Source organism: Brassica rapa, chromosome A01 (genome assembly GCF_000309985.2).
Source record: "Brassica rapa cultivar Chiifu-401-42 chromosome A01, CAAS_Brap_v3.01, whole genome shotgun sequence".
NCBI lineage: Eukaryota > Viridiplantae > Streptophyta > Magnoliopsida > Brassicales > Brassicaceae > Brassica > Brassica rapa.
In genome coordinates, this window is record NC_024795.2 from 2532264 (window position 1) to 2547338 (window position 15075).

Here is a 15075-nt window from a genome sequence, read left to right on the forward strand (position 1 = left end):
GTGTGAGAATAAAAGACAAACCTAGTCTCATTCACTTCCTTCCACCAGCCTTCCTTTTACCCGATTGTGTTTTTCTTCCACCACCCTTCTCAGCGATGTCAAGTTCGTGCAACACCTTGTCAATCACCTTTGAAGCTCTCAAAAATTGTGAAGAATCTTTGGTAGCAGTGAAAGCAGTGACAGTGAAAACACATACGATGAATCCCACCGCGAGCATAAGGGTCACCTACTTCTTCAGGGAATTTTGTGATAAAGAAGCCCAGTATTTCTTTCTCCAGCCTTGAGAAGTTCCCAACCAAATCCTTAGTCTCTTGACAGAGGAGACTAAGACGATCTTCGATCAGTTTCATCTTCTCCTTTTGGGTCCACGCATGTTCCTGTGTCAGCAACTTTCTGAAGCTAGAACGTGCCGCAACGTCTGCTTCATAGTGAGGATCACGGTTTTTGGTATTGCTGCTGATTGTAGCAAAGACCCGTTTGATCATACATTCTTCAAAGAGACCACCGTGATACTTTGCAATGTAGTTGAGTGTCTCTGCCTCAGTGAAGTACTGCTTAAAGCAGAAGACCAAGCTTTGAATGAGAACATCTTTGTTCGACATTGCCTGATTAGAGTGATTATCAATATCCATATGATTATTATCAACATAAACTGTAACAGAAAGAAAGAAAGAAAGAAAGAATGTGATTATCAAACATACCTCTCCTTGGTAATGAAGATTACGCATTTTGATCTTGTTCATTATGTCAAACATCTGTTTGATCTTGTCTTCTTCAAAGAGGCCAGCATGAGTGTTTGTTACATAGCTCACACTATTTGCCTTACTAAAAGAATGTTTCAGGCAAAAGTCCAAACTTTCCATAAGAATGTCTTTCTCCACCAGCGAGATGATGTTGATATTTCCCTGATGATCAGAATTCAAAATCACAAATGATGTGATTTATCAAATATAAGCATTAACAGAAAGGAACAGACCTCTCCGTATTTGGGATCACGAATCTTGTTCTTGGTCAAGATGTCAAACCCGCGTTTGATGATGTCTTCTTTAAAGAGTCGACCATACTTCTTCCTTACGTAGCTCACACTGCGTTCCTTTGTCCATGAATTTTTAAAGCATAAGGCGAGGCTCTCCATCAGCATATCAGCCTCCTTCTTGTCCATTATCGGCATGATCTGATTATCAATGAGGAATGCTTTGATTAGCCAATAATAATATAACAGAGTATGTTCAATCTCATCAACTAAAATCAACAGAGCCGAAGAATATCCTTCTCTCCTCTAGTCTGGCGGGACTAAAGAAAAGACTGATCTTTCTTGTTTCGTTTGAAATGTATTAAATTCTTTTATTTTTGTGTTACTGGGCCATAATCATGCATTCGGCCCATTAAAACCCGGCCCAAACTTAATTAATTCATCGCGAGTATACACATCCAAACTATAGTTTTCAATTCAATCCCACATATTACTTAAAATCACTTAATTGCGATTAACTAGCCAAAAGTACGTTTTAAAAATCACGTTAATTGTTATGAATCATATGATTCTTAATTTCTTATCATTAGTCTAGTATTCAATATCAGTGACGGATGTATGTTATACAACAAAGGGACAGTTGCCACCACATCTTATATATTAAAATAGAAGTCATGACTTCTTTTCATGTGTGATTTTTTTAGTTTGGACAATTCCTAGAAAATATCATATTTTACATAAGTTTATTATTATTATATCTTTTAATATCTTTATTTTTTTTTATTTGAAATACAAATGAATATATTTAAAATGTTCTAACAAAATCTTTTTAAAATCTTCTTAAAATCTTTTTAAATTTACTTTCAAAAATTAGTTAGTTTTCATTTAAATTATCATAAAATATAATTAGAAATTAAAATTAAATATAGTTTTGCTTTATAAACGAAAATTTAAATAAAATGAAATTAATTAATTTCACAAATACATTTACTAATAATTTTTAAATATTTTTTTAGAAATAAATATTTATTTTAATTTTATTTTTTTTCAAATTTGTTTTCTAATAAAATAAAAATCATGATTTTTTGATGAGTGATATCTTTATTTGGACCATCATTTAAATTTTATATTAAATGTATATCACTAATGATAATATACATAATATTTTTAACTACTTTAATCATAATATCTTTTATCTTTTTTTTTTTTTTTTTTAAACTAAAATTCTAAAAAATCTCTTGAAAAATATTATAATAAGATCTTAATTGTCATAAATTTAATATAAATATTTTCAACTAATTTTGTAATTAGTAATGAAATTTTACTAAAAGAATAAAATTATATCCTATTTTATCAATTTTATAATAATATCTATCGTTTTAAAATAAAAATGTTATATTGAACAAAATATGATAAAATTATTTTAAATTGATAAGTTAACATATTTTATTTTCATAAATATAAAATATTTATGCTAAAAATATAACATGTTGGTAGAACGGGTTAATATTAGTAAACTATATAATACATGTATAAAAATTTAACTTATCTTAAATTTTTTAATATACAGTAATTTATTATATAAAATTAATAAACATTAAAAAAATTACTAAAAAAATCTATCGATTTGAATTACGGATCATGATTATAATAAATTAAAAATTGTTTTCATATATGTTGTTTCATGCATTAAAAAATTTAGTTTAGTAATCAAACGCAAATTCAATAAGACAAAATAATAAACAACATATATATGTGATGATTTTAATTTACAGCATGAAAACTATAAAATTATTATATTTAGCATAATTATACAAACATTTAAATATGTGAGTAATATTAAAATATATAATAATTATGTAAAACAAATATCTATATATATAAATGTGAAAATATATACCCGCACGGTTGTGCGGGTGGAAATCTAGTAAATATTAAAAACAAACTTAAATGAATATGATTATTCAAGATTTACTGGCTTAGTTGGTTAAAAATTATTATTTGCCCCAACTCAACCAAGGTTCAAGTCTCTTTATGCTCCTCCATTTTCTTATCTTACTTGTTATCTATTGTATGTTTTTCAGATTATGACATAAAAGACCCCATTAAAAATATTTTTAGATCTGCCACTGTTCAACATTGCAGCTTTTGCTGTAACAAAGACGCACTGCTTTCTCTATATGGCTATTGCTTTCGTGTGATGGTAAAAAGGATTCATATTTAGCTGAGAGTGTTTGTTGTTTTGTTTTCTGAACGTTACGTTTTATATATGAATGAATGGAAGTGTGCTTCTCTAATTACACTCTTTGCAATCGCTTTGGCAATATATAGTATTTGCCCAAGTTCCTCCTGAGAGAAATTCACACACCTCGAATTTCTCTCATCGTTGTAGCACAATCGAACACCACCTCCACCCTTCGGTAATTAATAGGAGCCTCACAAACCTTCCCAAGTCAATAAAGTGCATCTTATTTCGGCAACCAACCGGTGATCGTAGCGCCTGCTTACTATGACGCAATGCAATTAACCACACCTAATAAGTTTCGTGAGATCCATGCTCCTCACCTTAGCAATGATACTGCAGTTAACAAAGTTTTCTTTTGTTTCGTATTGGTGGGTTATACGGTTTGGTTAGGTTAACGTGATTTTGAAAACTAGTGAACGCAGTTAAGTGATTTTAAGCAAATATGTGGGATTGAATTGAAAAACACAGTTTAGGTATATAATCAGTGATTTAGTATGGTTTTATTTAGTTTAGGGAGCCTAAAGCAGTCAACCCTTTAAAATACGATATTCTAAAAAAAAAATCTTGCTTCGTGCTTCAAACATAAGAAATTTTTATAAAAAAATAAAGAACTCAGATAAATCGCGTATGAAAGATATATTAATGACAGGCTTAAGCCCACTCCAAAACCACACCAAGTATGGAGGCCCAAGAACGAGTTTAACCAAAACGACGCTGCAGCATCAGCCTCTGCCACAAGCCGTACCTGCAAAGAAGACAAAGAAGACATTAAAGCTCTCAATGCTAAATGTCTGAAGGCGGCGTCCGTAAAAGCAATCAGAAGCTCACAGACAGCTCATGTGATTGCAACGGCTAATAGATTCCAAGCTCTATGTGATGAGCTGGCAGAGACATCTTAAACCCTAGTAGAATTCTCTATTTAAGTAATTGTAATAACAAGAACAATGCAAGAGAGTTTATGAAATAAGAAAGTTATACCTCTTCACCTCTGTTAAGCCTCTGCTTTCATGGTATCAGAGCACCATGGACATTGAGCCTTACACACCACCTTCACTAAACGTGATACACTGTGTCACGGTCAAACTCACCGAACAAAACTTCATCTTTTGGAAACGACAGTTCCAATCTTTTTTGAGTGGACAACGTCTCTATGGCTTCGTCACTGGATCTATGTCTCAACCTGTTCCCACCATCATGGCTCCTTCCATCACCGGCGTAGCGACTCCTGTTCCAAATCCGGACCACGAACTATGGGTTCAGACAGACCAAGTTGTTCAATCCTGGCTACTGGGTTCTCTGTCTGAGCAGCTGCAAAGTGTTGTTCTGAACTGCGTGACTTCTTGTGAGATCTGGCAAGCTCTTGAGAAGCACTTCAACAGACCGTCTAACTCTCGGATGTTCGAACTGCAGCTCAAGCTCCAAACTTTAAACAAGTCCTCCAAGAAGATGGCTGATTATCTCACAGAGATAAAGAATCTCAGTGACCAACTGGCGTCCATTGGAAACCCTATCTCGGAGACCATGAAGATCTTCTCAGCTCTACGAGGTCTTGGAAGAGAGTATGAGCCTATCAAGACGACCATTGAGAACACTATGGATAATGTTCCTTCTCCTTCGTTTGAAGACATTACTCCTAAGCTTGTTAGCTTTGACGAACGTCTTCAGAGCTATGCTTCCAACTCTGAAGTCTCCCCTCATCTGGCCTTCTCCTCTGTTCAGATGAACCAAGAACAGGCCTTTTACTCATCTCGTGGGAGACACTACAGAGGCCGTCGCGGAGGTTATCGTGGAAGAGGCTCCTCCTTTTCCACGCGTGGCCGAGGATTTCACCAGCAGATTTCCTCCCCTCGCAACTCAGACTCAGATTCTCGTCCAGTTTGTCAGATCTGCGGTAAGCCTGGCCATCCTGCTCTTCGCTGCTACCATCGTTTTGACTTCAGCTACCAGGATGACGTCCCTCAAGCTCTGGCTGCGATGAGAATCACAGATGTCTCTGACTCTGAAGGAGCAGACTGGTACTCAGACAGTGGAGCTACAGCTCATGTCACCAGTTCTCCTCAGCATCTCCAACACTCACAGCCATACTACGGCTCAGATACAGTGATGGTAGGAGACAGCAACTTTCTTCCCATAACGCATACCGGATCGACTTCCATTGCCACAACCTCAGGTAACCTTCCACTTACTGATGTGCTTGTTTGTCCTGGTATTGCAAAATCCTTGCTTTCTGTTTCAAAAGCTACATCAGATTATCCTTGCTCTTTTAAATTTGATGACAATGGGGTACATGTTAAGGACAAGCGCACAAAGAGGTTGTTGATAAAGGGAAGAAACATTAAGGGTCTTTACCTGTTGGAGCCGTCTGTAGATGATTGCGCCTTGTTCTCCTCTAGACAGCATTCAGTTTCTGATGAGGTTTGGCATAGGAGGCTGGGGCATCCTAATCATCAAGTGCTTCAACAGCTCTCTGCATCAAAGTCAATCTCAATAAGCCGAAGTACCAAGAAGATTTGTGAGAGTTGTCAACTTGGGAAAAGCAGTAGATTACCTTTTTCAGCTTCTAGTTTCTCTGCTTCGAAACCTTTAGAGCGTGTCCATTGTGATCTATGGGGTCCTGCACCAATCATGTCTGGTCAGGGATTCAAATACTATGTAATCTTCATAGATCACTGGTCTAGATACAGTTGGCTTTACCCTCTAAAGAATAAATCAGATTTTTATCCTATCTTCTGCAAATTTCAAACTCTTGTAGAAAATCAATTGAGTTGCAAGATAGGTACCTTTCAATGCGATGGAGGAGGAGAGTTCATGAGCTCGACGTTCCTCTCTCATCTGCAACGACATGGCATTGCTCAGCATGTCTCGTGCCCTCACACGCCTCAGAAAAACGGTCTGGCGGAAAGAAAGCATAGACATGTAACTGAGCTAGCTCTCTCGATGCTTTTTGAAAGCAAACTCCCTCACAAGTACTGGGTTGAAGCCTTCTTCACTGCCAATTATCTCATCAATCTGCTGCCAAGCTCCTCTCTTGATGCAACATACAGTAGTCCTCACCAGAAGCTGCATGGGAAAACACCAGAGTACTCAGCCTTACGCGTTTTTGGCTGTTCTTGCTTCCCAACTCTACGTGACTACACTACAAATAAATTTGACCCGAGATCCTTACCTTGTGTCTTCTTGGGATACAATGCTTGCTATAAGGGCTATCGTTGCCTCTACCCTCCCACTGGGAGAGTATACATCTCAAGACATGTAGTCTTTGACGAAGAAAACTTTCCATTTGCTGAGAAGTATAAGCATCTTCAACTTCAACTGTCAACTCCACTCATGTCTGCTTGGCAACGAAGCTTTCCTCCGGAAAATCAATCTCAACCTGCAAGTGATGACAACAATCAGTGTCCACCACCAGCAACTCCGGAACCATCAGTCACAACAGAGCAAACCATACCTCTGTTTACTGAAAAAGATTTCCCTCCTCTGCAACAAAATGCCGAAGCTTCAGGCTCCAGTGCGATAACTTCCCTCCCACAGCCCCGGTGCAACCTGTTCCAGTTCAACCACCAACAGTTAGTGATCAAACTGCATCCACTTCGTGCCATCCTATGACTACGAGATCTAAAGCAGGAATTCGGAAACCAAATCCACGATATGTTCTCATGACTTCTAAACTGACCTATCCGGAACCTAAGACAGTCACAGAAGCTTTACAAGACAAAAGTTGGCATGATCCTATGTCTGAAGAGATCAACAACTGTCATGAAACAGGGACTTGGATTCTTGTTCCTTACAAGGAGGGAATGCACGTTCTAGGCTGTCGGTGGGTGTTCCGAACTCAACTCAATGCAGACGGAACGTTAAAGAAGAAGCGATCACGACTAGTAGCAAAAGAATATGAACAATCTGAGGGAATAGATTACCTTGACACGTACAGTCCAGTTGTGCGAACTGCGACGATAAGACTAGTTCTCCACACTGTTACGGTGATGCAATGGGCGATTCGTCAGTTTGATGTTCAGCACGCTTTTCTCCACGGTGACCTGAGTGAAACAGTCTACATGAGACAGCCGGCTGGTTTCGTGGATAAGGATCATCCAGACCATGTGTGTCTCCTCCGCAAAGCCATCTATGGTCTGAAACAGGCTCCACGGGCCTGGTTTGACAAATTTAGCATGTTCCTCTTGGAGTTTGGCTTCACTTGCAGCTTCTCTGATCCCTCCATGTTTATCTGCATCAAAGACAAGAACATTATTATTCTCTTGCTTTATGTGGATGATATGTTAGTGACAGGCAACAACTCCAAGCTACTTCAAGACCTACACGATGCACTCAACACTCAGTTCAAAATGAAAGATCTGGGTCAGCTGAGCTACTTCCTAGGAATTCAGATTCAACACCATTCTGATGGATTGTTCATGTCTCAGCAAAAATACGCTGAAGACCTATTAGCAGTAGCCCAAATGGCAGACTGCAGTCCTATGCCTACACCACTACCACTTGATCTAAATCGTGGAATGCCTAAGGAGGACCTCTTCTCAAATCCTACCTACTTTCGCAGTCTAGCTGGTAAGCTACAATACTTAACCTTGACCAGACCCGACTTGCAATTCGCGGTGAACTACGTCTGTCAGAAGATGCATTCACCTTCGATCACTGACTTCAATCACCTTAAGAGGATTCTAAGGTATGTAAAGGGGACTATAACGATGGGTGTGTCTTTTTCACGCCACACTGACTTCAGTGTAACCGCCTTCAGCGACAGTGACTGGGGAGGCTGTCCGTCTACGAGTAGATCAACTGGAGGATTCTCTACTTACTTAGGATCTAACATTGTCTCGTGGTCATCTAAGAAACAGTCTACGATCTCTAAGAGCTCTACAGAAGCGGAATATAGATCTCTCTCAGAGACAGCATCAGAGGTTACCTGGTTATGTCTAGTGCTCAAGGATCTTGGAATCCCACTTCCCTCAACGCCTCTGATGCTCTGCGACAATCTTTCCGCTGTAATGCTTGCGGCGAATCCTTCGTTCCACTCCAAAACCAAGCACTTCACAAGGGATCATCACTACATCAGAGAACGTGTAGCTCTGAAAGCAGTTGAAGTAAAGCATATCTCGAACAAGCTGCAGGTCGCTGATATCTTCACGAAGTCGCTGGCTCTGGAACCGTTTCGACGCCTTCGAGGCAAACTTGGCGTGTGTCTTCCCCCCACGCAAAGTTTGAGGGGGCCTATTAATGACAGGCCTAAGCCCACTCCAAAACCACACCAAGTATGGAGGCCCAAGAACGAGTTTAACCAAAACGACGCTGCAGCATCAGCCTCTGCCACAAGCCGTACCTGCAAAGAAGACAAAGAAGACATTAAAGCTCTCAATGCTAAATGTCTGAAGGCGGCGTCCGTAAAAGCAATCAGAAGCTCACAGACAGCTCATGTGATTGCAACGGCTAATAGATTCCAAGCTCTATGTGATGAGCTGGCAGAGACATCTTAAACCCTAGTAGAATTCTCTATTTAAGTAATTGTAATAACAAGAACAATGCAAGAGAGTTTATGAAATAAGAAAGTTATACCTCTTCACCTCTGTTAAGCCTCTGCTTTCAAGATAAACAAACGTATTCTTTGTTCTCTTGCGTTAGAATCTATAAATCATAATGGAGAATCTATTGGAATCTTTCACTCTCCCTTGACACACAAGGAATGGAGTTAAAACTAGGAATATAACTCATATAGGTAGTAAAGAAAATATCACCCAACACAGAATCTATTGGAATCTTACTCAGCACATCTCCCTTGACAATGTAGATGCATAGATGCTCGGTTTCATCAAAAGCACACACAAATAACCTCTTTTCGCCGTCAACAAAGTAAGTAGGACGAGGGTAAAGAATATGCGGTTGTAAACTCGGGAAGTCAGGTATTGACACTGTCATGAAATTTATCCACACTAGGACCTCTCCGTGTTCGTCAACCCTTTGTTTTGACACCAATATCTCAACCTTCATGTCCACTTCTTCTGATTGCATTAACAAGGAAACTCGATCTCCCCTGAAAACCGCAAGGAGTCCTGTAAAGCAACCTTCCATACTAGGTAAATTAGCACAAATAGTCTTGAATTGATCCTCTGAGAAATCAAAGGACTGGAGGAAAGATTCACGAGTTTTTCTATCGATAGCAATAACATATAAATTCCCTTTAATAGACACGATATTATCTTGCATTATCAGACGTCGTGGTTCAAGACCAGTGTCATTAATAAACTTCCACACCTCAGATTTGCACTCGTAGATGGCAACTTTGTAGTTGTCTTCTCCACTACTATCGTAAAAAGACATCAATCCAAATATCTTGTAACCCGTAACATCGTACCCTATGCCACAGAAATCGAATTCTTGATTCTCTATAAACTTATTCTGTCTTACCCAAGGGTTCCAAATCGCAAACCCTTTCTTGTACATACAAAATAACACGAACCCATCACAATAACCTATTGATGTATGTGTTTCACATGGATATTCTAAAGTTATATCACGCTCCACTATCGACGACAAAACATGGTCCTCCTCGTCGAGATTGATTTCTATCGAACAAGTCTGGTACTTGGTCGCTACCATGAATTGAGGACGCATGCGAGACAAGTAGTGGTTCGAAAAACTCTTATCTTCCCAAATAGTGTTCCATTCCTTACACACAGCTCTGAATCTGGCAAGAGATTTCAGTGGCAAGAGACAAAGGATGTCTCCTATCAAGTCTTTTGGTAATTGTTGCGGCATTAGGTCTTTTGATTTAATTTCAAGTCTGGCTTCTGCAAATATCAACTATTTATAGGTCTTATTTATGGGCTTAAAGGAATGACAAAAAGCTCATTAAACGATAATATATTAAAATTGTGCCATTTATGTTAATTAGACAAAACATTCCTCATTCCTCATTGGTAATTTTGATATTTACTTTTAAATAAGCATAGTTTTACATTCGTTTAGGTAAAAATACATAAACATCATTTTCGTTTGTTAGAAACGAAATGGATCGAGTCATCGAGAAAGGTCCTACAAATAGAATCTCCAGACAAACCGCATTTCGCTTAGTTTTCTTTCTCGACAAGAAATATACAAATGTCATTAACTGTCATAATCATAAGCAAGAAAGAAGACAACATATAGATTTATGAATATGTATGTCTCTCCCCAGAGGGTAAAATCAAATTTGATCAAAAGCTTAAGAAACAAGCAAAGAAACATAGTTAGCTGAGTAAAGAAAACAGAGAGATGAATACTCATAAATCATGAATCGATGAATGATTTTTTTTTCACATGGTACCAGCTCTTCCGGATGTCGGTTTTGTACTAGGCTTGAATTTGGAGATGTCAACGAGATCCCCAAATAGCTTATCCTCTGGTTTATTCTTCGGTTTCATAGGAGGAAGATAAGACGATGATGATGGTGGTGCCTGATGCGACGCCTGGTCTCTGATGGACATGCCATGCATTTGCTGCTCCAGATATGGGCTGCTTCCTTGTTGCTGTTGATTATAACCATAACCATATCCTCCCATCTGGTTGCCATACGCCTGTTGCTGCTGTTGTTGCTGTTGGGCATAGAACTGAGCCATCATCATCTGCTGCTGTTGGGGTGGATAGCCTTGCCCTAGAGCTTGGTTTGGCATTGGCTGTTGCATGTACATACCGCTAGGCATTTGAGGGTATGGACTGTTGTTGTTAAACGGTTGGCTGGTTTGCGGCATCTGAGGATATTGTTGAGCATGTGTGTAGGCAACTTGTGTCTGATTCATTTGAGGAGAAAACGGACTTCCTGACTCTGCAGTGGGACTGAAGTCTTGATGCTGAGCTTCCCATGGGGGAGGTGGAAATGCCGTACTGTCTTGCGCACCTTCTTCACATTACAAAGTTGCCACAAACAAAACAAATTAGGATTATACTTGAGACACACTTTAGCTAATTCTCCTGAATCTAACAAAGTGAAACGCTCAGAGGTTCAGGTTTGTAATTTAAATTCAGATATGTTACCATAAGATGGCTGTTGTGGTTGTTGCAACTGCTGTGCAGGCTGGCTAATCCACGGAGAAGAGGCCCCTTGCCCGTATGATGGCTGCTCGAACTGCGGATAACCACCCTGAGGAGGAAATCCATTGGAGTGTTGTAATCCAGCTTCTCCAGCTTGACTAGTTGGTAGCTGGTGCAATTGAGGATTCAAAGGGCTACTCTGGGTAACTGAATTGCCAGTTGGTGCAGTTGCAGGACTTTGACTATTGGTGTTGTCTCCGAACATATCGAAAAGAGCAAGTGCATTTTGATCCGATGCGACCGGACTTGCTGATGGTTGAGGTTCAACAGGAACAAGGGCAAGATCATCGCCACTGAGGAGGTCTATTTTGGAATGGGCTGAACCATTAGCTACAGGCGGTGCAGGGAGGGCCAACTGATTTAGAACCCCGTTACCAGAGCTTGATGTAGCTCTGCAAAAAATTGTTGGACATGGTAGAAATCAGAAGCTATTCAAATCAGACAAAAAGGTTTTACCAGGTCACTTGGTCCGATTTAATCATGAGTAAGATTGGTGATATATAAGAAATTCTTGGGTGCATGAATGTAAAGTTTGGTACTACATACCCGTTCGCCTGATTACTGCCGTCCCCAGTATCGATAAGAGGACCATCAACGTCTACAAGGGACTTTTCTGCCTCAGACTTGGGCTTCTCGGTATGAACAGAAGTACCAGGGTTTCCAGAAGCGATTGCTTCATAACTGGTTAAGACCCGCTGCAGATCATCATTCAACGCCAGACCTTGACATAACAGAGACTCGTCCCTGGAAAACAAAGTTGCGAGGTAAATAATATTACAGATAAAGCTAGGCTCTAAAGCATACACGCAACTCTCGTCAACTGGACTATTCCACGTAAGTATTTCACAGCAATAACTCCGAAACGTGTGGATTTGAGATATTCTTAATAGGGTTCTCTCTTTACCCATGAATGCTTCCCCAGTATCTCTATGTTTTTCAATATAAACACAGAACCTAACCAGCTATAACTCATGGTTACAAACAATAATTTGAAGAATCAACGATGGTTGTTTTATTCAAGTAGACTTAGATTCTTTGGGCCTCCAAACAGACATCATCTGTGGGTTATATGTATGCGTTCAGAAAAATAATAAAAAGAGAGATCTCATCTCCCTCAAAGCAATATAACTAGTATGAAACATGTTCGAAAACTATATGTATTATGTAACTAGAGAGAAGAAAAAAGCTCTTACGCAGATGAGTTGACTAGATGTACCACTCTTTGTTTGTATGTACGACACTGCTCCACCAGATCGACCATCACCTCCTGTTTAAGGTCCTAAAGAAGTCCAAAAAAGAAGGATGATCATCCTGATATGATCGCGTATATGATACAAAAATAGTTAACTCCACAATCGCAATTTCCAAAAAAAAAATCCCGAAAAATAATCCTGTTCTTCTATTATATTTTGCACCAACTCAACACTTGCAAACAGGTAGAGGTATCTTTCTCTGGAGGTAAATCGTCTTACCTCTCGGTTTCCCGGCTCTATTGCACTTAGCATTTCCGCAAGCACATCCATGATACCTTTTGCATTTTGAATCTCCGACAAACTGAAAAGGAATTTCGATATACAACAGAATAAATATTGAGAAGCAACATATACTGAGCAACAAAGGCATGCATTACGTCCTAAATAAAGAAACAAACAGACGCAAATGTAACATTTGCAGATCCTAACATACATTCATAACAAGTAAAACGAAAAAAAAAAATTGAAACTCCAGTACTACACTAATGTTTTACAAAAACTAGAGAGAGACTACTTAATTGTCGTTATTTTCTTGATTCTAATCACATCTCAAATGTGCTATAAAATTCACATCTCAACTTTGGTTTACCCAATACCTAGGCTTACAACTATGGTTGCTTTCTGCTAACGCATTTAGGTGGAACAAAAAGTAGCTAAACGTATACTAAAAAATTGTCAGATAAGTCAAGGACGTTGACATTCATTGCCCAACAAAATCTTCAATGCTTTTGTTAAAAATTCATCAACTTAAAAACAGTGACGTTGCAACAGAAGATATTTACCTCAGCGTCGGAAAATCTGGCTCTGCCGAAGGATCAGGCACTTCGTTACTAGGTCCACCAGCATTGCGAAGGTTTGGAGGGTAAGACGACAAAGGCTGTGTTTGTGGAGGTGTGAACACAGGTGCTGATCTCTCCGATCTCTGAGGGAAAACAGCACCAGCACGCTGAAAGAGACAGGGCATCCATAATCAGTAGCAATACTTTACTGATGGAAAATATATAAAACAATTTCGGTAGACCTACCAACAACTCCTGGTATCCTGCATAGTATTGTGGATATCTCGCCCTAGGTCCACCAAATGCCTCTTGCCATGTATCGATAAGAACCAGGATCTTCTCTTTGACATGGAAGTCCGGCTACAATATGCATCAATAGATACCTTAAATTAGATAGAGATATAGAGCTAACTTTTCCGAGAACACCAATTTTGAAGAAAACCTTCACCTTTTTCTTAGCTATCCGGACCATCTCATGAATAACACCCTTCTCAGCCACATGCATATGAACCATGTCGCCACAGTTCTTCACTATCGTCTCAAGCAGCTAAAACATAACAAATCCATGATGAGTGAGAACATACACTATCGTTACTAAACAAAGGAGAATATGATGTTAACATAATATTCAGCATATCATTCATGTTAGGCTACTCATGTATATCGAAAAATCTTCGTGCACACTAATACAAAAGAGGAGCAAAGTTAATTGTAGTGAGTTTGATACATTTATAGAGACAACTGCCCATGGATCCTTTGAACTGAGGCTATGTATGTAACTCAAACAAAACAAGCTATCTAAATGGCAGAGTTAATAAAGCAAAAAACATGGAGCTCTCACAGTTAAGGCAAGAAGCTGAGTTTTTGGATTCCTGCTACCAATCTTTTTCTTGACGCCTTTCACAACATCTTTTGCTTGCCTGCAAAATCACAACATTATGTAGGATCCATCCCGTTAGTAAAAATCAAATCAGCTTCTTCCAATCACAAAAGCATATAAAGGAAGCAACAATCACAGATTCAAATCGGTATAGACAGTTTCAATATTTGTGAGGAGACTAATCGAGAACGAAGCAAACATAGGTAGGACCAATCAATCAAAGGAATTGGAGGGAGGGAGCAGTAGAGAGGCGAACATACACGGGATCGCTATTGAGCATGTCACAGATCTCGAGGTTCATGGCCCAATCAGGCCCGATCAGCATCTCGCTCGTCGCTCTCTCCACCATAGCGTTCACCATCTTCTCCGCTTTGACCTTAACAAACAAAACTCCAAGGAGAAGAGAAGAGAAGAGAAGAGACGAATTGAGAAGAAGCAGGAGGCGTAAGAAGATCACGCACGAGAATACTCCGGCGAAGAATCTCTCCCTCAGGAATTCACGCCCTCTCTCCCTCTCTCTCTTTTTCTAGTAGATTTGTTTTTTATTTTTTCCTTTTTTGTCTCTCTATTATTTAATTTTCAGTTTTTTTTTTAATATTTTTTTATGTGTTCTTCGGATTATCAGATCAATTTTTATCCTTATTTAAAGCATTTCCCACTCTCTTTTTTTTTTTGACATTTCCCGTTCACTTTTATATTTAATCTATATACTGTAAACATTTTTAGAATGTGCTTTTATTTTAAAACAATATATAACAAAATCCTTAAAAAATTAAAAAAAATATCAAAGACATTATTGTAAGTTGCTGGTCAGCTTTATTATTAACATATGATGATGTCATGTCATTCAGACTACTTTCAATTCA

General features: G+C 38.8%; 2 protein-coding genes across 4 annotated transcripts; both read right to left on the reverse strand.

Annotated features, from left to right (window-relative positions):
• Positions 1-8324: 8324 nt before the first annotated feature.
• On the reverse strand, positions 8325-10045 carry LOC103850477 (F-box protein At3g17710-like). 2 transcript variants are annotated; one of them, XM_033279772.1, is made up of 3 exons: positions 8993-10045; positions 8787-8855; positions 8325-8553 (listed from the first exon to the last, which is right to left on the reverse strand). In XM_033279772.1, the coding sequence occupies exons 1-2, from the start codon at positions 9984-9986 to the stop codon at positions 8800-8802; spliced, it is 1050 nt and encodes a 349-aa protein (XP_033135663.1). In that variant the 5' UTR covers positions 9987-10045; the 3' UTR covers positions 8325-8553; positions 8787-8799. The 2 variants fall into 2 exon arrangements, with proteins under 2 accessions (XP_033135663.1, XP_033135667.1); XM_033279776.1 differs by lacking the exon at positions 8325-8553 and having other exon boundaries at positions 8816-8898.
• Positions 10046-10306: 261 nt separating this feature from the next.
• LOC103850486 (TOM1-like protein 9) lies at positions 10307-14810 on the reverse strand. 2 transcript variants are annotated; one of them, XM_009127253.3, is made up of 10 exons: positions 14470-14810; positions 14171-14249; positions 13778-13876; positions 13576-13689; positions 13333-13496; positions 12770-12851; positions 12491-12576; positions 11844-12041; positions 11241-11689; positions 10307-11103 (listed from the first exon to the last, which is right to left on the reverse strand). In XM_009127253.3, exons 1-10 carry the CDS (start codon positions 14568-14570, stop codon positions 10523-10525), a joined length of 1953 nt encoding a protein of 650 aa, XP_009125501.2. In that variant the 5' UTR covers positions 14571-14810; the 3' UTR covers positions 10307-10522. The 2 variants fall into 2 exon arrangements, with proteins under 2 accessions (XP_009125501.2, XP_009125493.2); XM_009127245.3 differs by having other exon boundaries at positions 10307-11106.
• Between the last annotated feature and the right edge of the window lie 265 nt (positions 14811-15075).